This window comes from Chrysochloris asiatica, unplaced genomic scaffold (genome assembly GCF_000296735.1).
Source record: "Chrysochloris asiatica unplaced genomic scaffold, ChrAsi1.0 scaffold00061, whole genome shotgun sequence".
NCBI lineage: Eukaryota > Metazoa > Chordata > Mammalia > Afrosoricida > Chrysochloridae > Chrysochloris > Chrysochloris asiatica.
In genome coordinates this window covers 3,052,910-3,077,948 of record NW_006408579.1, presented here as the reverse complement: position 1 = coordinate 3,077,948, position 25,039 = coordinate 3,052,910, and the positions used below count along the sequence as shown (strand labels likewise).

General features: G+C 38.0%; 1 protein-coding gene across 1 annotated transcript in view; it reads left to right on the top strand.

Annotated features, from left to right (window-relative positions):
* Nucleotides 1-23,327, top strand: part of POGLUT1 (protein O-glucosyltransferase 1) — a 29,689-nt gene extending 6,362 nt beyond the window's left edge. The window contains exons 4-11 of the mRNA XM_006864154.1: nt 5,045-5,180; nt 7,694-7,815; nt 11,053-11,112; nt 11,541-11,640; nt 13,414-13,472; nt 21,835-22,002; nt 22,697-22,753; nt 23,171-23,327. Of these exons, the coding sequence (XP_006864216.1) occupies nt 5,045-5,180; nt 7,694-7,815; nt 11,053-11,112; nt 11,541-11,640; nt 13,414-13,472; nt 21,835-22,002; nt 22,697-22,753; nt 23,171-23,327 (859 nt within the window). The remainder of the gene's footprint in view (nt 1-5,044; nt 5,181-7,693; nt 7,816-11,052; nt 11,113-11,540; nt 11,641-13,413; nt 13,473-21,834; nt 22,003-22,696; nt 22,754-23,170) is intronic.
* The last annotated feature ends 1,712 nt before the right edge of the window (nt 23,328-25,039 follow it).

The following is a 25,039-nucleotide window of genomic DNA, read 5'->3' as shown; positions in this document are numbered from 1 at the left end:
GTTCCAAGTCCTCTTCTGAATCCAGCTTGAATTTCTGGCAGCTCCCTCCCTGTCAGCCTACTGCTACAACCGTTTTTGAGTTATTAGCAAAAAAACTTTACTTGCATTTGATATTAATGGTATTGTTTGATAGTTTCCACATTCTGTTGGATTATCTTTCTTTGGAATGGGCACACATCTGGATCTTTTCCAAATATCTCTTGGCATAGACTAGTGAGCATTTACAGTGTCGCTTCAGTTTGTTGAAACATGGCAGCTGCTATTCCATCAATTCCTGGAACCTTGTTTTTTGTTAATGTGTTCAGTGTAACTTGGACTTCTCTTCTTTAGTACCATTAATTTTTGGTCATATACTACCTCCTGAAATGGTTGAATGTCAACCAGTTCTTTTTGGTATAGTGATTCTGTGCATTCCTTCCATCTTCTTTTTCCTGCATCATTCAATATTTTTGCCCATAGACTCCTTCAGTATTACAAGTCCAGGCTTGAATTTCTTTCCTCAGTTCTTTTAACGTGAGATATGTTGAATGTGCTCTTCCCTTTTCGTTTTCTTACTCCATGTCTTTGTATACTTCATTATAATCCTTGACTGTCTTTTGAAATTTTCTCTTCAGCTCTTTTTCTGCCTTATTTCTTTCTTTCACTTTAGCCACTCTGCTTTTAAGAGCAAGTTTGAGAGTGTCTTCTGATATCCACTTTGGTCTATTCTTTTCCTGTATTTTTAATGACCTTTTGCTTTCTTCATGGATAATAGTCCTGATGTCATCCCACAATTCTTCTCCAGTCATTAGTGTTCAATGCATAAAATCTATTTTTGAAATGGTCCTAAATGCAAGTGGGATATACTCAAGGTCGTATTTGACTCCCATGGACTTTTTTTAATTTTCTTCAGCTTCAGTCCATTACATCTGAGCAATTGATGGTCTGTTCCACAGTCATCATCTGGTTTTATTTTTGCAGATGATATTGAACTTCTCCATCATCTCTTCTTACAGATGTAGTCAATTTGATTCCTGCGTGTTGTCTGATGATGCCAATGGTTATAGCCACAGTTTATGTTGTTTAAAAAGGTATTTATAATGAATAAGTCACTGGTCTTGTAAAATTCTATCATGCATTGTCACCAAGACCATATTTTCCAACTACTGAGCCCTCCTCTTTTTTCCAGCTTTCACATTCCAATTGCCAGTAATTCTCAGTGCATCTTGATTGCATGTTTGATCAATTTCAGACTGAAGAAGTTGGTAGAATTCTTCAATTTCATCATCATAGGCTTTAATGATTGGTGTGTAAATGCGCATAATATTTATATTAACTGGTCTTCCTGTAGGCATATAGATAGCCTATCACAGACAGCTTTGTACTTCCAGATCTTTTTTTTTTTAGTTTTTATTGTGTTAGTTTATATGGGAGAACATTATCTTTACATTCATCCTATCGTATTTTATATCTTTGCAATGATTAGAATCCTCTGAATGCATCATCAAACAACCAAAGGGTACACCCCACACGCCTGTCCCTCAGTTGCCAGTACACAGCCCCTCTCCGTCCCTGAGTTTCCAGATAGATTGTGAAATGTTCTTTTTGACAATTAATGTGATTCAATTTCTTGTGAATTTGTCATTCCCAGCATAGTTAGCCACCTGATTGTCCAATTCAGAATGGCCAGTACCTGTCCTTTTCAGCACCTAGGATATTGATCTTTATGCATTCCATTTAATTTTTGATTACTTCCAATTTTCCTAAATTCGTATTTAGTACTTTACATGTATTTGTTAATGAATGTTTGCAGCTGTTTCTTTTCATTTTGAGTTAGGTCCCATCAGCACATGAAGGTCCAGAAAGCTTTGCTCCATCCACATTATTAAGGTTGAGTCTACTTTGAGGAGGCAGCTCTTCCTCAGTCATGTTTGGAGTACCTTCCAACCTAAAGTGCTAATATTCTGGTACTATATTTCCAGACAGTGTTTCGCTGCTATTCATTAGGTTTTCAGTGGCCAATCTCTCAGGTGTAGACTGCCTAGCCCTTCTTCCTAGTCTCTTCTTAGGCTGGAAGCTCTGCTGAAACCTGTCTACCATGGATGACCTTGCTTGTATTTGAAGCACCAGTGGCATAATTTTTAGTATCACAGCACACAAGTCACTGCAGTATGACCAAGTGACAAATGTGTGGGATGAGAAACCAGAGGACCATTTAATAAAAAACATAAAAAGAAATCATTTAAAAAGAGAGTAGTGGTATAACAAGTTTACTGAGGTATGACTGGCATAAAATAAACTGCAAATATTTAAGGTGTGCAATTTGATATAGTTTGATATAACCAAATCAAACAGAATCAAATCTGTTGCTGTCAAGTTGATTCCAACTCATACTAACCCGATAGGGCCTAGTAGAACTGCCCCCATAGGGTCACAGGCTGTAAATCTTTATGGGGAAGCAGACTGCCACATCTTTCTCCTACAGATAGTTTCATGGAGTGCTTAGCCACCTTGTCACCACGGCACCTAGTTTTGACATATACCAAGATAATGAATATATTCATCCCTCCCAAAATATCCTTATTCCTCTTGTGCCTCTGTGATCAATACCTCCCTTCCATCTCTCTCTCACTCTCTAGACACTCTTTGGTCTATGTTCCCTCATTATAGATTATTTTCTAGGCTTTTATATAAATGGAATTATGGTATATGAGAAAGTGCTATTTTAAAAGTCAAATGTGAAAGAAAATAAGGATTTTAGCTCTCAATGTGCAAATGTATTGTAATAATGGCTTTTAAAAAACCCTTTATGCTTTTATTTTATTATGAAAATTGTATTATATGTGCAAGGGAAATCATTTGGTCAACTCAAAAAGATATACAATGAAAAGGACATTTCTCTACCCCCTTAGACTCTAAACCTTTAGCCCCTGTGTCCTCCTCTCTAGAGATACCTGTGATCGTAAGTTTCTTGTATATCCTTCCAGAAATTGTTTTTGGAGGTGCTGTGGATTCAGTTCTGACTCATAGTGATCCTGTGTACAATACTTGGAAACACTGTCCAGTCCTATTCGTTCCACACAGTCTTTACTATGTTTGAGCCCATTGTTTCAGCCATGGCAGTTCATATCAGTACATTTGGTATCTTTGCCAGCACCATAATTCAAAGGTGCCAGTTCTTCTTTGGCCTTCCTTAGGCTTTCACATACATATGGGGCAATTGAAAATACCATAGCTTGTATCAGAAACACCATAGTTCTCAAAGTGACATCTTTGCTCTTTTAAAACTTTTGAAGAGGTCTTTTACAGTAGATTTGCCCAGCGCAGTATGTCATTGGATTTCTTGACTGCTGCTTTCATACGTGTTGATTGTGCATTCAAGTAAAATGAAATCCTTGATAAGTTCAATCTGTTCTCAGTTTATCATGATATTACTTATGGATCCAGTTTTTGAGGATTTTTGTTTTTTTTATGTTGAAGCAAAATCCATACTGAAAGCTGTAGTCTTTGATTTTTATGAGTAAGTGCTTCAAGTCCTCTTCACTTTCAACAAGCAAGGTGGTATCATCTATATGTTACAGAAATAGTCTAGACAGAATCCAGCATCTAGATTATTCTACAAATGAGATCTTACTGTATCTTCTGTTGTGCAATTTACTTTTCTTTTCCATATAGCAGTATGTTGTTAAGATATGTCAAGTTGGTTCTGATTCGTAGCGACCCTGTTGTATAGGGTTTCCGAGGAGTGGCTGGTAGATTTGAACTTGCAGTCCAATGTTCATTCAACAGTGCCACACCAGGACTTCATATAGCAGTATATTGAATTCTTAGGAAACAGTGTTTCCTAAGAGTACATATGGAGCCAATTTACTCTTTTATGGCTGCTTACTAGTCCATTGTTTGAATATTTTGTTTCTATTCAGACCTCTGTCAATGAGCATTTACATAATTCCTAACCAGTCTCCTTTCTTTAATGAACATCTTGTATGTACACCTCTGAGCACTTTTGTAAATATATACAAGGAGGCTTCAACAGGTCTGTGGGAAAATCCCATTAGTTTTCATTTCCACTTTATCACTAATATTTTGAAGACCCCTCATATGTAAGCTATATTTTTAGGTGTTGAATAAATAAGCCCTTTGATGTGCTTTTTAAATCTTAATAAATAGAAGCAAATTGCCCTCCAAAGAGGTTATGCCTCTTTGCACTTCCACCGTTTACACTCCACGTTTAGAGTAGATCCCACACCCTCACCAGCACTGTGTACTATCCAAGTTTTTACTCTCTACCAATCTGATCGGTGAGAAGTAGCAGCTAAGTCTCCTTGGCAGTTCTTGATTAGTAGTACAGTTGCGTATGCTTATGTGCTTATAAACCATTTTTTCAGTTATCTCCCTGTGAATAAAACAGGATTTTAAATCATTCGTTTCCATGCTGCCAGAAAATTTAGGTCATGTGTTGGAATGCTGCCTTTATATTGTGCTGGTCAGGACTTCAAAGAATGGGGCACAAACAAGCCAAGCTGCTAGTGTCTTCTCTCTTTTAAGCAATCATCTGAGGTTTCCTGGGGTAGCTAGTCAGAAACCTTTCTTTTTCTGGCTTGCAAAACTAATTTTCACAGTGTCCTGAACTCAGTTAAAAGTGATGGAAGGTTTTTGAGACTTAATTATGGTGGCAATAAAAATAGTGTTTTTATGAGAAGCAAATTAGATATTAGCTTTTCCAGTCCCTATTTGAATTTGTATTTTCTTACTAATTGCAATCTTCCATTTAAGTGAACTAAAGGAAAACTGAGAATAGGTAACGGAGAAGGCATGGTAGGAGTAGCAAAACTATTCCTTCCAAACTTATTATAAATGATTTGGAAAATCTTATTAAGTATTGTAAGTTAATATAACTTATACATACCCACACACAAAAAAACATAGAATAGGTCTGTTGAAAGCATTGCTTTCAGGACAGTTTGCCATCTACTGGCTTGTACTTTAAAAGAGTGTGTGGGAGCCTGTCTGGTCATGTGCAAAGACACCACTATGATGCATTTGTGGCATTTCTGGTTGGCAGGTGTAGTGGTGTTGAACATTTTATTTTGGAGGTGATTGGGCGCCTCCCTGACATGGAAATGGTGATCAACGTACGAGATTACCCTCAGGTTCCTAAATGGATGGAGCCCACCATTCCCGTCTTCTCCTTCAGCAAGGTAAGTACAGGGAGAGCCTACATGTGGGGGGTAGGAGCAGGATGAAGTGGCAGTGGTGGGGAATAGTCTGTAGGGTACGAGTAAGGGAGCTTCATGCTATGACAGAGTCAGATGTGTAATGGTGAAGTCTGGGAATGGATCTGTGTCCCTGGTAGCTTCACAGTGATTGAACAGTAGGACTGAGGAGTTGCCGAGGGCCTGAAAGAAGTGTAAGATTTCTAAGTGTTTGTAGGGCTGCAGATGCAGAGTGAAGAGCCTGAGGAACTTATAGGAAGGTGGGACTCAGAGATGCTGCAGAGCATGGGAGATAGGATTCCAAGAAAGCTCATGGGCTTGAAGTTAAAGAACACTATATTCAAAAACTATTTGTTGAACTCCTACAAGGAATACAGCAGCCATATTGCTGGGCATTATCTGTTCTGTTTCATTGTGTCCCAGGAAACCAGCATGACTAATGGTGACCCAAACGTACCAAATAATTCCCCAGTTTGTGTCCAAGCAATACACTGAGGGGGATAGGCTTGGAATATCTGAGGGGAAACTGTGAAGGGCTGATATGGAAAGGTGGCATGGCCAGGACACATTTGAGGACCTGGAGAGCTCCTTATTGTTCAGGTTCATGCAAACGATACATTGACCTGAGTGGCTTTGAAGGGTATGAAAGGGAGCTAGAAGACAGTGGGATGGAAGATTCTATGGGGATGAATGGGGTTAGGAAGCACCCATGGACTTGGGGAAAGAAACAGCCTCTCTGATCTCCTTTCTCCAATGCAGAGGGGCTGTTTTTCCCCGCCTATTCTTTATCACAGTTTACTTTCTCTCTAGACTTGTTTCTTTCCTGTGTTGCAAGTGGGCTGAGGCCACATTTGTGTTGCATTTCCCAAGGTTTAGCCTCATTTTTCAAAAGTGCTTGGTCCCATTGTTTGTGGTGAAACTCTCCCAGAAGAACAGATAGAGGCTCCCATGTAAGTCAGTAAGGACATATATGTTTGTTATTTGTTGTATCTGTTGATAATCATATGTGACCATTAGTATACTAACTTCCTTTTAATATTTATTTCTTTTTTAAATCAGTGACTCCTAGTTTCCAAGGCAGGGATTTTAGTCTGTGAACTTTATAGTTAATTGTCCAGCTGCTAAGGAATTCTGGTGGTGCTGTAGATAGGCATTGGACTGCTAGCTGCAAGGTCAGCAGTTCAAACCCATCAACTACTCTTCAGGAGAAAGGTGATACTTTCTGCTCCTGTAAAGATTTACATCCTTGGGAACCCTACACAGTGTCACTGTTGATCAGATATGACTCGGTGACAGTGAGTTTGATTTGACTGGTGTAGCTTTTATTGAGCAGTTATCATTCATGATATCCTTGTTAAATCAATTATCATTTTTCATGTACATGAGAAAAGGCAAACAGCATAGTGACATGCGATTTCAGTGGAAGAAACAGTGGGATTAGAGGTTTATAAGTGCATAAAAGTTTTTTGGTTTTTTTTAAGTATGCAAAGTTTTAACAGAAGTAACTATGAAGAGAGAATAAAGTGGCTTTAAAATGATTTTTTTAAAATTTTAATATGGGAATAACATCTTTTCTGTTAATTCTATCCATGGGTGCTTCTTGCCTGATCAATGAATAAACAAGAATTTTTTGACCAACTAATGTGGAGTCCCGGTATGAGTGTTGTAGGAAAAGTACCTGACTAACTGAAAGGCTGGTGGGTCATACCCACCAGGTTTTGCTATGAGTCAGCATGGACTTGACAACACTTAACAATAACAATGTGGACTCAATGGTGCCACAGTGATAAACTGCAGATAACAGTAACTGACACTTAATGAGTACTTACTATTGTCAGGTACTGTTCTCAGTGTTTTATATATATTAATGCACTTAGTAGTCATAACAAATCTACTAGGTAGATATTATTGTTAGTATCTTATTTCCCTTATTACAGAGATAAGGAAACTGAGACATAGAAAGATTAAGTAACTTACTCAGAGTTGGAAAGAAGTAGAATTGGCATTCAGATTCTTATCATCTATCTCCAGAGACCACACTCTTAACCATTGCACTATATTTTCTAGTTCATTCCCTCACAAGACTATCTGGGTAGTAACCAAGAATTGGGTAAGGCAGTAAAAACTCATAGTGTAATAGAAATTAAAAGATGACAGATATTTGATCATTCAAAATTGGGTATATTATTTCCTTAAACGGAAAAACCCTAACAGTTGTGTGTCTTCTAGAAAAACCAAACTTTGGAGAACTGGAAACGTTGATGTTTACCATGACTTCAATTTCCAGGGTTTAGTGAGTTCATGCATTTTAACGTATGGTCACTTTTACCTCTTAATGCTTAGTGTCTGGACTTTACAGTCAAGGGAAAATAAATCTTTGGCAAGGCCTTTGACACTAGAGCAAGGCCTGTCTCCAGATTGGGTGATCTGAATGCAGTTTGATTCTTCTCACTGTCTCCCGAAACTGATTTAAAATGAACTTTCTGTTTCTGCTCAAGACATCAGAGTACCATGATATCATGTATCCTGCTTGGACATTTTGGGAAGGGGGACCTGCTGTTTGGCCAATTTATCCTACAGGTCTTGGACGGTGGGACCTCTTCAGAGACGATATGGCAAGGTAAGTCCTTTAGAAAATGCTGTTTTTCCCTCTTTGTGGGTTTTCTTGAAATGAAGTAGTAGAATATAAAATTTTTTTTACTTCAATCTGACTAACTTTAAAGTTAAAAAATAAAACAGAACTTTATAGCGTAAGCAATTTTTTTTGTATATGAAACTAATTATGTACCCATAAGTAAAAGGGAGAAGAACCTATCCTAGAACATCTGCAATGCCTCTTTGAAGAAAAGTATCGAAGCCTTTTGTTTTCCTTTTTTATTACTCTTTTTTGGTGTTTTTAAGATTCTCTAAATAAGAATGAATTAGTTTCAGAATTAGAAAACATGAATGACCATCTTGTGGGGAGGATAGAAAATGACCTGGAAGAACATAAATGTACTTGATAACTTAGAGCCAGGTCCATTGGGCAGAGATGTTGTTAATGTGCTCTCGAGTTTTTTCCAATTCATAGAGACCCTGTGTGACAGAGTAGAACTTGTCTGTAATGTTTTTTCTTGGCTGTAATCTTTAAATAGTAAATCGCCAGGTCTTTCTTCTGTAGAACCACTGGTTAGGTTGTTAACTGCCAATCTTTCAGTTAGCAGCTAAGCACTTAAATGTTGTGTCACAGAGCTCCTTTGGGCAGAAATTATGTTATTATTGCTATTAAGTTCCGTTGAGTTGGGTTCTAACCCATAGCAACCCTGTAGAGGGTTTCTGAGGAACAGCTGGTGAGCTTGAACTGCCAGCCTTGTGGCTCAAACCGACTTTGCAGTCCAGCACATTAAACAACAGCACCCCACCAGGACTCCTGAGTAGGAATGGTGTTGTTGTTGTTGTTAAGTGCCATCGAGTTGGTTCCGACCCATACCAACCCTATATAGGGTTTCTGAAGAGCCGCTGGTGAGCTTGAACCACCTACCTTGCAGTTTAAATGGCTTTGCAGTCTGGTGCATTAACCCACAGCGCCATACCTGGACTCCATAGGAGCACACAAAAACTCTTAGCCATCCCTAGTACAGAACTATTCCAGATCATCACATGACTGAGTCATAGCTGTTGACTCTGTCTTATCATTATATCAGATTTTAGGTTCTCTAAGGCATTCAAGGAGTCCTGGTATGGCACTGTGCGTTAATGCACTGGACTGCAAGGTTGGTTTGAACTGCAAAGTCAGCAGTTCAAGCTCACCAGCTGCTCCTTGGAAACCCTATACAGGGTTGCTATAAGTCGGAACCAGCTCAGCAGCACTTAATAATATCAGCAAGGTCATCCAGGGACTTCTGGTGTAGTGCTATATGATTAGCACTTGATTAGCACTGGACTGTGAACCACAACGTCAGCAATTCAAATCTACCAGTTGCTTCTTGGAAACCGTATACAGTGTCACTGTGAGTCGGAACTGATTTGACAGCACTTACCAACAACAACAGGTCATCTAAGCCATAGATATTTCTTTAACTAGCTACATTTTACATTAATGATCCAAACAGCATTGGCATTTAATTGAGAACTTATAAAAACTCAGTCTTTATAGCTCTTTTCTTAGATAAAAGGAAAACAGTAATTTAACTCAGCTTTATTTCTGCCAGGAAATAAACATCTTAGATATTATCAAACATCTTAAGATAATGAGTTACTGGTCCTGGGGGCTCAGGACCATAGTCTCAAGGGACACCATAGTCTCAGGGGACATCATGGTCAGTTGCATCACATAGTCCACAAAGATAATGCTCTGCATCCTGTTTTGGTGAGTAGCAACTGGGATCTTCAAAACTTGTATGCGTCCTTCTAAGTTACAGCTATTGGTCTCTCCCTGTGTGGAAGACAGAGGCGTGATGAAAATTGAAGATGCTTGCGTCAACTAGTCCAGTGGACCAACAGAGCATGTGAACATCAATCACCATGACTCCTAGACCAGAAGAACTAGGTGGCACCCAGCTACCACTAGTGACTTTTCTGAAAGGGATTACATTAGAAGTTCCCAGAAAAAGTGGGAGAAAATGTGGGCTAAACTAAAAATTATAGATAAAAAAAGACCATCTTAATGTTCAGAAAGATACTGGAAGAACCCGAGACTATGACCCTCGATTACTCATCAGGTCTGGAAAGGAACTCACCTTCTTGGCCCAATTTTCATCCAAGCAGTAGATACATATAGAGAGAGGACAACAACACTAGTCAGGTGTGCTCACCATGGAATGGTCAGTCATTCAACATGGAATGGTCAAACATTCAAAATCAAAAGGGCAACATTTACCTAAGGACAGGGTTGAGAAGGAGGGTGGAACAGAAATAGGAAGCAGAGGGAGGAAGTAGAACAACTGTTGTTGCATGGAGGGGATTGCAGTCATTGAGAAGAAACAAAGTGTATGACATGTTGAGTGTAAAACTGATGATTTTATCTGTAAAGCTTCACTCAGTTCACAATAAAAAAATTTAAAAAAACAACAACTATTGCACTGAGATAATCTTTATATATTAAACAAAAAATATCCCTAGAAGTTTTCTTAAAACCAAATGGAAGTTTAGCTTAGCTAGTTACACTGGAGACCGATGGTGCTATCTGCTCTTGTAATGATTCTATTCTGCCCTGTAGGGTTGCTGTGAATCAGAAGTGATTCAATGGTAGTAGGTTAGCTAGTACAAAAGGTCTGGTTTAATCATTAAGCTGTTTTATGAACTATCTATATGGAATCAAATTGACAGCAGCGTCTCAATAGATTAGATAGGATCTTTAGGGGGCAGTGAATTTATGTTGATGGGGAAAAAACAAGTCAGAAAAGGAGGGTGAGATTGATTTCCCATCTCAAAGAATGTAATCAGTGTCACTGAACTGAACAAGGAAAACTGTTGAATTGGTGTATGTTTTGCTGTATGTAGTCTCAACAACAAAGTAAAAATTTTAAAAAAGGAAACGTCATTTAGAGCTATTTCTTTTGAGTAGAAAAGTTGCCTTCACCCGAGTTTATAAATGTAAAACTCTGGACTGAACTTCAGAAATAGTTTAAACACAACCTCTATATTTACTATATTAAACACCTGAGTCTTGGTGTGGTGCTGCTGGTTTATGCACTGGACTGCAAGGTTAGTTTGAACCACGATGCCAGTGGTTCAAGTTTACCAGGTGCTCCTCGGAAATCCTATACAGGGTCACTATGAATTGAAACCGACTCGACGGCACTTAACAACAACAAAAATATATATTTAACAACAGCAACCACAAAATATAGAAACTAACTAAGATCTATCTTTTTAGGTCAGCAGCACAGTGGCCATGGAAAAAGAAAAATTCTACAGCGTACTTCCGAGGATCAAGGTGATTATGTTTTCTTACATTTTACAAAGAATATTTATAAAAATATTCTTCCAAGTAATGTGTAAAATATACAACAAAGATCATGGAGCTACTTTGGTGAGTCAGTGATTTGACAGACTACATGAATCTTCCTAAAGGGGAAATTACTCCCTGATTGTAGTGACCAGAACAACGTACACTTACAGACAAGATGAAAGTAAAGGGCAAACACTCCCTGAAAGGTAAAGTGGGGAACAGCACAAGACCATCCAGGTGCTGCAGCTCCCAGGATCATCCTCATCTACTATCATGTAACCAGTACAGTAAATGGTCCATCTGTGTGCACTGTCATTGCTTTGGGTCCTAGTACTGCTCACTTTTCAAAGATTGGGAATAGTATTTTGGTTGGTGTAGACCACATAGTTTTACGTCATGTGTTTCTTTTATAGGACAAGTCCAGAACGAGATCCTCTCATTCTTCTATCTCGGAAAAATCCAAAACTTGTTGATGCAGAATATACCAAAAACCAGGCCTGGAAATCTATGAAAGTAATCTCCAGTCATCTGAATAGAACTACAGTTGTGAATATTTTCAGTCAAAGAACATTGCCACCTTGGTAGAATTTCGTATTAGGTTTTCCTTCAGTGGTGGGATCAATTTTTGAGAAAGTTTCATGGATCAGTTTTAGCACACATATAAGTTCTTTTTCAAACTCACATTGCTTTTGCGGCCGATATTATGACTGAATATTATACGACTTTGAAGATTTAAACCAGATGTCAGAAAACATTTATCTTTGAATGGCCATCTAGAGGTAGTAAATATTTGAAGATTTTTGGGTTTTATAGTTATTCAACTCTGCCACCATAATGTGCAAACAGTCAGAGGCAAATAAACAAACAGGCATCACTATGTTCTGCCAACATTTCATTTTGGGGCACTTAAATTAGAATTTTTTATAATTTTCACGTCATAACATATTCCTCGTTTCATTTTCTTTCAAACTTTTTAAAAATGTAAAGATATTCTTAGCTCATGGGTTATACAAAATTAAAAAGAGGATTAGATTTTACCAACCTCTGGTTTAAACCCTTCCTTCTCAATCTTCGCTGCACAGTACAACCACTTAAGATAAATGAATTAAATGAATGAATCATAATCTCTGGAAATGGGGCCCAGGTATCTTCGTTTACTTAAAGCTCCCCAAATGATTGTAAAGTGAAGCCATAAATGAGGACCTTTGGTTTAGAGTCCATCTCAGTCCTCTTAACTCTAAGACTTCTTGCTCTAGTTCAAAGAACCTTAAACCCTAAATTTCCTCATCTGAAATTTCCATGTACCATATTAAGGATGCTATGAGAAAAAAACTATACATTTTTTAAGGGGGAAAACTAAATATATCTGAGATGTATGCATAATATGATACAGCTTTAAGTAAACTTGCAAATTAAGCTAAAGAAATATCATGAAAATAGTTTAATGAAAATGTGAAAAAATACGAAAATCTCGTATTCTGGTGAAAATATAAATACATAAAATATGAACAAAATATATTCATTCAACAAACAAGTTGTGGCATTTACTTCTGGAGGCTGCAAAGGCACCCAAATTTATGGAATTCATTTTTTAAAAGCCTTGTTTCCCTCAACAAGGAGTTTACCTTCTAATTAGGTGGATGGATGAAATGTTAACGAGATCTCAAGTTCAGGTGCAACTAGGGACTGGCAGGTGCTAGAAAGTCATGAGCAGAGATCTCCTGAGAGTGTTGAGTATACCAGTAGATTCCTGCCAAGTGGGAATAGGAGCCCAGTTTGTCATATCTTCCATTTTTGAAAGAAAATTAGAAATCTCCTTTTAGTCAGAGATATCCTACTGCTGTTGGCAGTGGTTTGAACACTTACTGTTAAGTACATTGCCTGCTCAACAACATTTGTACATAGGCTAAGCCTCTAAGCCACCAGCCACCACTTGTGACCTCCTGTGTAAATAACTGACAGAGAATGAAATGTGCTGTATGTCATGACTCTTGGGTGGCGGTGGGGGTGGGGGTATCAGATAGCTTCAGGGAACCATCATCTTTAAAATCAGATAGACCCAGGTCAGAACCCTACCTTGAGGTCATATGGCCCTGGGCAAGTCGCCCAACTTCTTGAAGCCTTGACTTCCTCATCTGTAAAATGGGGATAGTAATGCTTCCCGAGTATGGTTACTATGAACTAAATAAGTAATGCTCATGAAATGTCTAACACAATGCTTGAGGCACCGTGACCTTCAGTAACTGCTATTATTCCTAATGCTAATAATTTCCTTTTCACATAAAGGATACCTTGGGAAAGCCAGCTGCTAAGGATGTCCATCTTGTGGAACACTGCAAATACAAGTAAGGCTTCCAGGATTCCTGACACTCTTAATTTCCATATTGCTTTTAAATTAGCTTCACTTTGGATGAGAACTTTAATGCTGGGCCAAGCTGGGTTTAGGAAAGTCACTTTAATTCATTTAGCTATTATTTACTGAGAACTTACTGTACGTGATACTCACACCTGAGTTCTGTGGGAACTACAGAGATAAATGAAACAAGGCCTGTGCTTCCTGAGAGCTTGCATGCTAATAAAATGATGGGATTGGATTGCATCATAAGATATTCCATCTACCTTCTAGTTGACGTTTTATAAGGTTAATGGCTCACCATGAATGCTATTGTTTTGTGCTCCAGTCCATTCTAACTCATAGCAACCCTATGCAAACTAGAACCAAACACTCCTGGTCCTGCGCCATCCTCACAGTGTTTGAGGCCATTGTTGCTGCCGCTGTGTCAATCCATCTCATTAGGGGTCTTCTTTTTCCCTGACCTTCCACTTTTCCATATGTGACGTCCTTCTTTAGGAACTGGTTCCTCCTAACAACATATCCAAATCAAAAGTCTCACCATCCTCATTAGTAAGGAAAATTCTGGCTGCACTGCTTCCAAAGCAGATGTGTTTATTTTTCTGGCTATCCATGGTACTTTCAGTATTCTTTTCTAACACCATAATTCAAATGCTTTGATTCTTCTGCCTTCCTTATTCATTGTCCAACTTTTACATGCATATAAGACCATTGAAAAATACCTTGACTTGTGTCAGATGCACCTTAGTCCTCAAACGGACATCTTTGTCCTTGAACACTTTAAAGAGGTCTTTTGCAGCAGATTTGCCTAATGCAGTATGTCATTTGATTTCTTGACTATTGCTTCCGTGCGCATTGATTGTGGATCCAAGCAAAATTTCTCTGTTTATCATGGTATTGTCTATTGGTCCAGTTGTGAGGATTTTTATTTTACTTATATTGAGGTTCAATCCTTTTGAAGGCTGTAGTTTTTGATCTTCATCAGTAAGTATTTCAAGTCGTCTTCATTTCCAGCCAGCAATGTTGTATCATCTATGTATTGCAAGTTTTTAATGAATCCTCCTCCAATCATGATGTCACATTTTTCTTCGTGCAATGCAGCTTCTTGGATTATTTGCTCAGCATTCAGATTGAATAAGTATGCTTTAAAGATACAACCTTAGTGCATACATTTCCCGACTTTAAACTTTTCGGTGTCACCTTGTTCCATTCTAACAACTGCTTCTTGGTCTATATACAGGTTCCTCATGATAATAATTACATATTCTGGAATACCCATTCTTTGCAATATTATCCGTATTTTTTATGGTCCACACAGTTGAATGCTTTTGCATTGTCAGTAAAGCACAAGTAAACTTTCTGGTACTATCTGCTTTCAGCCAAGGTTCATTTTATGTCAGCAATGATAACCCTAGTTTCATGTCCTGTTTTGAATCCAACTTGAATTTCTAGCAGCTCCCTGTTGATGTACTGCTACAACTGTTTTTTAATTACCTTCAGTAAAATTTTACTTGTATGTGATAATAATGATTACATTGAATGATTTACACATTCCATAGGATCATCTTTCTTTGGAATGGGCACAAATATGGATCTCTTCCAATTGGTTGGTCAGGTAGCTGTCTTTCAAATTTCTTGATACATATGAATGAGAATCTCCAGTACTGCATCAGTTGGTTGAAACATTTCAATTTGTATCCCATCAATTCCTGGAGCCTTGTTTTCACCATTGTCTTCAGTACAGGTTGGACTTCTTTCTTCAATATCAATGCTTCTTGATCTTGAAATTATTGAACATCAACCAGTTATTATTTGGTACAGTGACTCTGTTCATTCTGTCTTCTTTTGATGCTTTCTGTGTCATTCAATATTTTGCTCATAGAATTCAGTATTGCAGCTCGAGTATTGGATTTTTTTTTCCAGTTCTTTCAGCTTAAGAAATGCTGAGTGTGTTTTCTCCCTTTGGTTTTCTAATTCCAGGTCTTTGCACATTTAATTATAATACTTGATTTTGTCTTAAGCTGCTTTTTTTTTAAGTTCTTATTGTGAATTGAGAGATAGTTTTATACTCATTCTGTCATATTCCGTTTCATTGCAATGAGTACAAATCCCTTCCATGCATCATCATTCAACAGTTTCTATTCCCACTGTTGTTTTTTTATATATACACACAAACACTCAGGAATATATAATCAGTTAAACAACCAACCAAAGGGCACATTCTGCAAGCCTGCCTCCTGGCTGCCAACACACAGCCTTTCTCTTTCCATGGGTCTGGAGTCCTCGGCTGCTCTGTCTTTCCATGTCATCATCTCTGCTTTCATTTCTGGTATTGCTGCTTTTCTGGATAGGGTCCCACATTCTACTCATGTTCTTGTTTGATGATCCTGGGGTCCTCTGTTCCTGGACTGTAACATTAACTACTCTACCCTTTTTGTTACAAAACTTCTTCCTTTATGGTTGTGACAATCGCAGTTAGTCATGATAACAATTACAACAATTAAAGACCACACAAAGGTTTTCGATTATGTGGATCATGACAAGCTATGGTTCAACTGCCTTTTGAAATTTTTTGTTCAGCATTTTTACTTCCTCATTCCTTCCAGACACTGTAGTGTCTCTATGTTCAAGAACAATTTTCAGTCTCTTCTGACATCCATTTTTGTATTTTCTTTCTTTTCTTTTTAATGACCATTTGCTTTCTTCAGGTATGTTGTCTTTAAACTTTTTATTGTGAATTAAATGTAGGTTTATACTGCAGATTATCAATTTTACATTGAACAAGTTATATCTTCACCTGTTTTCATCATTCTTCTGCCAACCTCCTTCTTGTTATATATTGCCATCCTTGTCACCTGAGTAAATATATGTCTATCCTCTAGCCAGTGAATTACTCTCCCTTCCCTCCCACCCCTTGTAACCATCAATGAATGTTTCTTTTAGCATGGGAAACTTTTTTTTTTTTTTTTTTAGTTTTTACGTTTGTGGTCTTATATAATACATACGCTTTTGTGATTGACTAATTTTACTTAGGAGTCCTGGCATGGAGAATACACTGGACCGCAAGGTTAGGTTGAACTACAAGGTTTTTGTTCAAACTCATCAGCTGCTCCTTGGAAACCCTACGCAGGGTCGCTATGAGTCGGAACCGACTTGATGGCACTTAGCAACAATAACAACAATTTCACTCAGCATAATGTCTTTAAGGTTCATCCATGTTATGAGGTGTTTCACAGATTAATCATTATTCTTCATAGTATCGTATTCTATTGTATAGTATTCCATTGTGTATATGTACCAAAGTTTGTTTATTCTTCCTTTAACGGGCGTTTAGGTTGTCTCCATCTTTTTGCTTTGTGACTAGCGCTGCAATGAACATAGCGTGCATATGTCTACTTGTGTTGGGGCTCTTACTTCTTGAGGATATATACCAAGTACAGAGATTATTAGGTCATATGCTATTGCTATTTCCAACTTTTGAGGAAGTGCCATAGCATTTTTCACAGTAGTTGCACCATTTTACAATCCCACCAGTAATGTAGGTGCACCCCAGTTTCTCATACCCTCATCTAAAAAAGTTTTTTTAACTTAAACTGTTAATGCTGTAGTGAAATGGTATTTCATTGTTGTTTTAATTTACATCTCTCTAATGACTAATAAGTCCTGGTGCAGCACTGTGTGTTAATGCGCTGGACTGCAAGGTCACTGCAATGTCGGCAGTTCAAGCTCACCAGCTGCTCCTTGGTAACCCTATACAGGGTCGCTATGAGTTGGAACCGACTTGATGGTACTTAACAACAACAAGAATGGCTAATGATCGTCAATGGTTCTTTATGTTTACTGGCCGCCTGAATGTCTTCTTTGGTAAAGTGACTGTTCTGCGCATTTTATAATTGGGTAATTTATCTTTTTGTAATAGAGTTGTAGTGTTCTATAAATTTTAGAGATTACTCCCTTATGTCATTGCAAAAAAGAGTTTCCCAGTCTCTGGGTTCTCTTTTCACTCTCTTGGTGAAATCTTTTGACACACATAGGTTTCTAATTTTTAGGAGGCCCCAGTCATCCTTTTTGTCTTCCACAGTTTGTGTGTTATGTTTGATAGTATATGTATGCCATGTATCAGAGCCCCTAAGTTTCTTCCTGCTCTTTCATTGATCTTTATAGTTCTAGGTTTTACATTTAGGTTTTTAATCCATGTTTAGTTTGTTTTTGTATATGGTGTGAGATATGAGTCTTATTTTTTCTGCAAATGGATTTCCAGTTTTGCCAGCACAATTTATGAAGAGACTATCTCTTCCCCATTTGATTTGTTTTAGTCATTTTAGCTGACCGTAGGAAGACAGATTTATTTCTGCATTCTTAATTCTATTCCATTGGTCTATGTATCTTTCCTTATACCAGTACCAGACTTCTAATCACTGTGGCTTGTAGTAGATTTTAAGATCAGGAAGTGAGAGACCTCCAACTTTGTTCTACTTTTGAAGTATTACTTTGCTTACCGAAGGTCTCTCTTCTTTTCATGTAAAGTCAGTGATCCATTTTTCCATCTCTTTAAAGAGTTATGCTGGAACCTGTATTAGGATTATATTTATAGATTGCTTTGGATAGTGTTGGCATTTTTACAATGTAAGGCTTCCTATCCATGACACATGTTCTTTCATTTTTGTAGGTCTCTGTTGGTTTCTTATAGTAGTGTTTTGTAGTTTTCTTTGTATAGGTCTTTTGTTTCTCTGGTTAGATTTATACCTAAATATTTTATCTTTCAGGTAGCTATTTTAAATGGTATTGTTTTCCTGACTTCCTTTTCAGAGCTGTCTTTGCTAGTGTAAAGGATACGACTGCTTTTTGTATGTTCATCTTGTCCCATGCCAACTTTGTTGAAACTGTCAATGAATACATTTCTTTGCTGAAACTTTCAGAATCCTGTACATTTCCTGCTAAGTCTTTGGGATTTTCTATGTATAGGATCATGTAATCTTCAAATAGAATTTTATTACTAACTTGCCAAATTGGATGCCTTTTTTGCTTTATAGCTCTGGCTAAGACTTCTAGCACAATATTGTATAGATATAGTTTAAAAGGGTATCTTTGTCTGGTTCCTGACCACTAAGGCAATGCTTTCAGTTTCTCTCCATTGAGAATAAAGTTGACTAGATTTGTATATATGCCCTTAATTATACTGAGGAATTTCCTTTCTACTCCAATTTTGATGAGTGCTTTTATCAGGAAGAGATGTTACGGTCTTTTTCATATAATCCAGCTCTTCGGACTATTTGCTCAGCGTACAGATTGAATAAGTATGGTGAAAGAATACAACACTGGCATACACCTTTCCTGATTTTAAACCAGTGTCCTGTTGTTCTGTTTGAATGACTGTCTCTTGGTCTATGTACAGTTCCTCATGATCACAATGAAGTGTACTGGAATACTCATTCTCTGCCATGTTGTCAAAAGCTTGCCATGATCAACACAGTTGAAAATCTTTGCATAGTCAGTAAAGCACAGGAAGACATCTTTCTGGTTTCTCGGCTTTCGGCCAAGATCCATCTTACATCAGCAGTGATATCCCTCGTTCCATGTCCTCTTCTGAATCCCGCTTGAACCTCTGGCAGCTCCTCCCTGTTGGTGTACAGTTGCATCTGGTTTTTCATTATCTTCTGCAAACGTTTATTTGTATGAGCTATTAATGGTATTATCCAATGATTTCTGTATTCCACTGGTCATGTTTCTTTGGAATGGGCATAATTGTGGATCTCTTCCAATCAGTTGGCCATGTAGCTGTCTTCCAAATTTCTTGACACAGATGAAGGAGTGCCTCCAGTGCTGTATCAGTTTGTTGAAAGATTTCAATTTGTAGTCCATCAGTTCCTGAAGGCTTGTTCTTTACCAGTGCTTTCAGTGTACCTTGAATCTCTTCCTTTAGTATCATTGGCTCTTGATCATATGCTGCTACCTGTTGAAATGATTGAACATTGCCCATTTCTTTTGGGTACAGTGACTGTATATTCCTTCCGTCGTCTTTTGAAGTTTTCTGCATCAGTCAATATTTTCCCCAAAGAATCTTTCAGTATTACAAATTGAGGCTTGAATTTTTACCACAGTTCCCTCAGCTTAAGAAATGCTGAGCATGTTCTTCCCTTTTGGCTTTCTAACTCCAGATCTTTGCATATTTCATTATAATATTGGATTGTCTTCCCAAGCTGTCCTTTGAATTTTTCTCTTCCTCTTTTTACCTCCTCATTTCTTCCATTTACTTTAGTATCTCTACGCTGGAGAGCAAGTTTCAGAGTTGCTTCTGACATCCATTTTGGTATTTTCTTTATGACCTTTTGCTTTCTTCCTGAATGATGTTCTTGATGTCATCCCACAACTCTTCTGGTTTTTCCTCAGTATCTAATGCATCAAATCTGTTCTTGAGATGATCTTTAAATTCAAGTGGGACATGTCCAGGGTCATATTTTGGATCTTGTGTACTTGTTTTAATTTTCTTCAGCTTCAGCCTGAACTTGCATATAAACAGTAGATGGGCTGTTCCATAGTCTGCCCCTGGCCTTGTTTTGGTTGATTATATGGAGCTTTTCCACCATTTCTTTCCACAGACATAGCCAGTTTGAATTCTGTGTATTCCATCTGTTGAAATCCAGGTGTATAATGGTCTTTTATGTTGTTTGAAAAAGGTATTTGCAATGTAGAAGTCATTGGTCTTGCAAAAGTCTATTGTGCGATCTCCAGCATTGTTTCTATCACCAAGCCTGTATTTTCCAACTACTCATCCTTCTTTGTTTCCAACCTTTGTATTTCCAATAACCAGAATTTATCAGTGCATTTTGAATGCATATTTGGTCAATTTCAGACTGAAGAAGTTGATAGGATTCTTCAATATCTCATCATTGGTTTAGAAGTTGATGCATAAATTTGAGTAATAGTGGTTTAATTAACTGATCTTCCTTGTAGGCATATGAATATTATCCTCTCACAGCATTATACTTCAAGGTAGATCTTGAAATGTTCTTTTGATGATTGCAATGCCATTTGTCTTCAATTTGTCATTTCTGGCTCAGTAAACCGAATGATTGTCAGAATCAAAATGGTCTATACCAATCCACTTCAGCTCACTAATGCCTCGGATTTCGATATTTATGCATTCCATTTCATTTTTGACAACTTCCAATGATCCTAGATTCGTACTTTGTACATTCCATATTCCAATGATTAATGGGTATTTGCAGCGGTTTTTCATTTTTGCCCTGTGCTCCATCAGTAGATGAACATCCTGAAAGCTTTACTCCATTCATGTCATCATGGTCGAGTCTACTTTGAGTAGACAGCTCTTTCCCAGTTGTATTTTGAGTACCTGCCAACCTGAGTGGCTCATCTTTTGGCACTGTATCTGACAATAGTCTGTTGCTATTCATCTTGTTTCAATAGCCATTATTCTGGTGTTATGAATAACAGTGTTTTACTGTTATTCATAAGGTTTTCAGTGACTAAACATTCAGAAGTAGTCCAGCTCTCCTTCCTACTCTGGAAGTTCATATGAAACTTGCCCACCATAGATGACCCTGCTGGCATTCAAAATACTGGTGGCATAGCTTTCAGAATCACAGCAAACCACAAGCCACCACAGTGCAACAAACTGGTAGATGAGAGGTGGTATATATAATTAAAATATTTTAATTAAATAGCAGGACTAAGAATTTGATGAAGCGAAGCGGTAAAGCCAGATCAGTAGGTGGTCAGTGGGGGAATTTAGAGAGATGAATGCTGATTACCCTGAACAGTAGGAGGTACATAGGGTAAAGGTGAGTCTGAATGGAGACAAGATTGAGTGCATGTAACTCAAGTTCTAAGAAGAAAATGTTGTTCTTTTCTAAGATAGGTTTTATTTAGGAGGGCATTTCTTTGAAGACTGGTTACATGTGTATGGCCTTAGGAGAAGTGGAGATGACCAGGGATCAGGAGATGCCTTTGACCTGAAAAGCAAAGCTTTGGGTGGCCATGACTAGTTGCAGTTCATCAGCCTATAAGAGTTTGTGGAAAATGAGACCTACCTGAGCCTTGTGTCTTTTCTATCCAGCACCAAGCTCCTGCCTGAGCTCATCCTCTCTGCCTGGAGAATGTTCCTCTCTTTTCCCATTTCTCTGACTTTCCTTTTCAGGAACAACCTGTAGCCCCAGCTTAGAATACTAAGGATTTTATAGAAACCCCAAAGGGGCATACTGATGTGTCCTTGAAGGATGAAAATGGAAAGAGAAGAGAGGGAGGTATAAAAGAGTAGGGAGGGGGGGATGAAAAAGGTCATACCTGTGGCAGCAGGCATATATTGCAAGTACATTTTGTTCTTTCTTTCCCAGGTATCTGTTTAATTTTCGGGGTGTAGCTGCAAGCTTCCGGTTCAAACACCTCTTCCTGTGTGGTTCACTTGTTTTCCATGTTGGTGAAGAGTGGTTGGAATTCTTCTACCCACAACTGAAGCCATGGGTTCACTACATCCCAGTCAAAACCGATCTCTCAAACGTGCAGTAAGCAACTCTACCCCATGCTACTATGTCCCTGTCCACTTACGTCCTCTACTCCTGATGATTGTGTTTATTGGAAGCCTTTTTTCCTTTTTTGATTCAAATATGTAACATTACATTATTATTCAAGTAGGCTCAAGGTGGGATTTTATTTGAAAAAGTGTTCAACGATTGTACCAAATGTGATGTTCAGACAGTGTGTCAGTGAAAAAGTGCTCTCATGCAAAAAAGTCAACAGGTGTGTTTGATGTTGTTATTTTGTCAGGCAGGCTTTCAGATCTAGCAGGAGCACTGATCACAGTGAAGTTGAGCACATTTCCTCTCATGATGAGAGGATTCAGGAAGAGGTATGGAGAAAGGCTAGACATGGGAACCCAAGTTCCCTCTTATGTAGCCACTGCAGGAATTGGAGAGAGGAGGGGAATTTTTTTCTTCAGTATTCACTTTTTATGTGTATCCTTGAACATCTCTAGATCCTCTCATGTGTCTCAAATCTATAACAGGTTGCTTTCAGCTGGCGTGGGGCACTCTTGGCTGTTATTTTGGCCCTGTGAGGGCCCTGATATCTTTGCTGAAATGAAGTAATCCACCATGAGCATGTCTAGAGATTAACCATAGACTTCAATCTGAGGTCTTTCTGATTTAGTATTAATGAGCAGGCCCATATTCCAGAGTCTCATAATTCTTTCCATTTTAGGGAACTGTTGCAATTTGTAAAGGCAAATGATGATGTAGCTCAAGAAATTGCTGAAAGGTAAGTTCTGTTCCTTCTTTTCCACTATATCATCCGTTACTTTACCTTAGTTGAAGTTATCTGAATATTGTTACCATAGTAATATTCAGATTTCATCCTCTTTAGACAAAGAAGCTCTTCTGGAGGAAAAATGTATGCACACATTCAAATATGCCCTAAGTCTACCCTTTATCAAAGTACATTGAAATATATGAGAAAATTAAACAACTTTTTCTGGTGTTGACTCTGTTTCTTTTTAAGGGGAAAAATGCTTTATTGCTAAATGCATGTATGTAAATAATGACGGCTATAGGGTGGATTGTGAGGAGCAGATGAGTTGATTTATGTCACTGATTGACACAAGGTAAGCACTCAAACTCAGGCTTTTATTATTAATTAAATATTATCTTAAAATGTTCATGTTTACCTTGTTTCTAGGGGAAACCAGTTTATTGTCGACCACTTGCAGATGGAAGACATCACCTGTTACTGGGAGAACCTGTTGACGGAGTACTCTAAATTCCTGTCTTATAATGTAACAAGACGGAAAGGCTATGATCAGATTATCCCCAAAGTTTTGAAAACTGAACTCTAGTGGGCATCTTAGGTCCATAGTCCTCGCTTTGGCAGCAGGACCTCATATACGGCGTGATGGAAAGCTTACTATGAGCATGGTGCCAATACCACGAATACCTTGTAACAAACCATGCTGCACCTGGAGGAACTCTCCAGAAAGGTCCAAATTATGTGTAATACCGATAAGAAGCAGCTCAACCATGATTGAATAAGAACCAGAAGTCTGGAGATGTGGGTTGTGAACCCAGTTGTGACTTTCATTTTCTTAGGACCAATCACAGCTTGTGCCTCAGATCATCCACATGTGTATGTCTATCACTGTGAAACTGACTGGTCCCATGACTTGGAGCATAAAAAGTCATTTGGAACTAGCAGGACTCATTACTGCAATTTTGCCGTTATTCCAGGCTTGCCCTCTGTTGCTACATCTTAATGTAGAAAGCCCTGTGGAGTTTGTGAGAAATATTTGAAGAACATTTCCTGAAAAGTCTAAAGGAAGCAGTAGTTGTGCCATGCAGTGATTTAGGAGTTCTCTTTTGTAAATGCATCAACTCTTCTGTACTCAGGAGGTTCCTATAATGCCAAAATTGCATGAGTAAGATCCCTTTTTGTGCCTTCATGCCCTTCTTTTTACTGCCTTTTGAAAGGGGGGAAACAAACTCATAATAAATTCAGGAAAAGGAACTGTGCATAAAACAGCAGTTCTTCCTCGCCCCTTATACACCTTTACAATTTAAGAATACATTTCTTTCTTAAATTGGCAGCAATAGGAGTTGTCTACACTCTTAGTGTCTGTAAGAGACTTCAGGGAGTCCTGTATGAACGAGCTTGTCATTAAGTTTGGGAGTTAGAGCATTCTAACTTTAGAAATGACTTATAGAGAGGAGATATTTGTTTTCATGCAAATCCATGTTGGAGTGCTTGCTTTTTCCTTTTACTCTTAAAAATTTTTTTGGATACTAGTTTTATTGTTCAGGATGCCTCTCCTTCACAGAGTGAAAAATTAAGAAAAATTTCTAGGTTAAAATATGTAGTCTTAGCACCTGGACTGTTTAACTATAAGGTTGGTGGTTCAAATCTAAGAGCTGTTCCTCAGAAACCCTATACAGGGTCCCTGTGAGTTGGGACCAACTCGATGGCACTTGACATCAAATTAGTAAATTAAGTGGAAATTTACTAAGTTAGTAGAATTTTACTGAAATAATAGATTCATGTAAAATCAGGGATTTTGTCCAATTTGACATAAATGTAATTGGTCTTTTTAACTCCTTTTCATAAAATTTTAAGTGTAAGGATCTTTTTAGAGGAGTTGAGTATCCTAGGAAAGATTTTTGTATGGAATCAGGCAAATATTTAAAGTTGCTTTCTGTTTTGCTTTGTTTTTGAGTATTTAAAATTCACAGGGATCATGTCATTAGGTGCTATAAGTCTATAAATAGGCACTCTAGTTACTTAACTGTACTGTGGTTTTGCCTTGTCACTATGAGACTCTAGTAGGTAACATTATTGTCTCTTATGCATTTTAATTTTCCCTTCACTAAAATAGGAACACAATTTGCTGCATTTCCCTGGGAGTGTTGTCTGTTTTGCTTCAAGTTCCAGCTCAGGCATCACTTCCTCTGTGAATCCTTTCTACCATTCCTCTAGACAGTCAGTGGCTACTAAAATATTTTGCTCATGCCTGTACAGTATGATATCATATTGCACTGTAGTTATTTGACTTTTTGATGC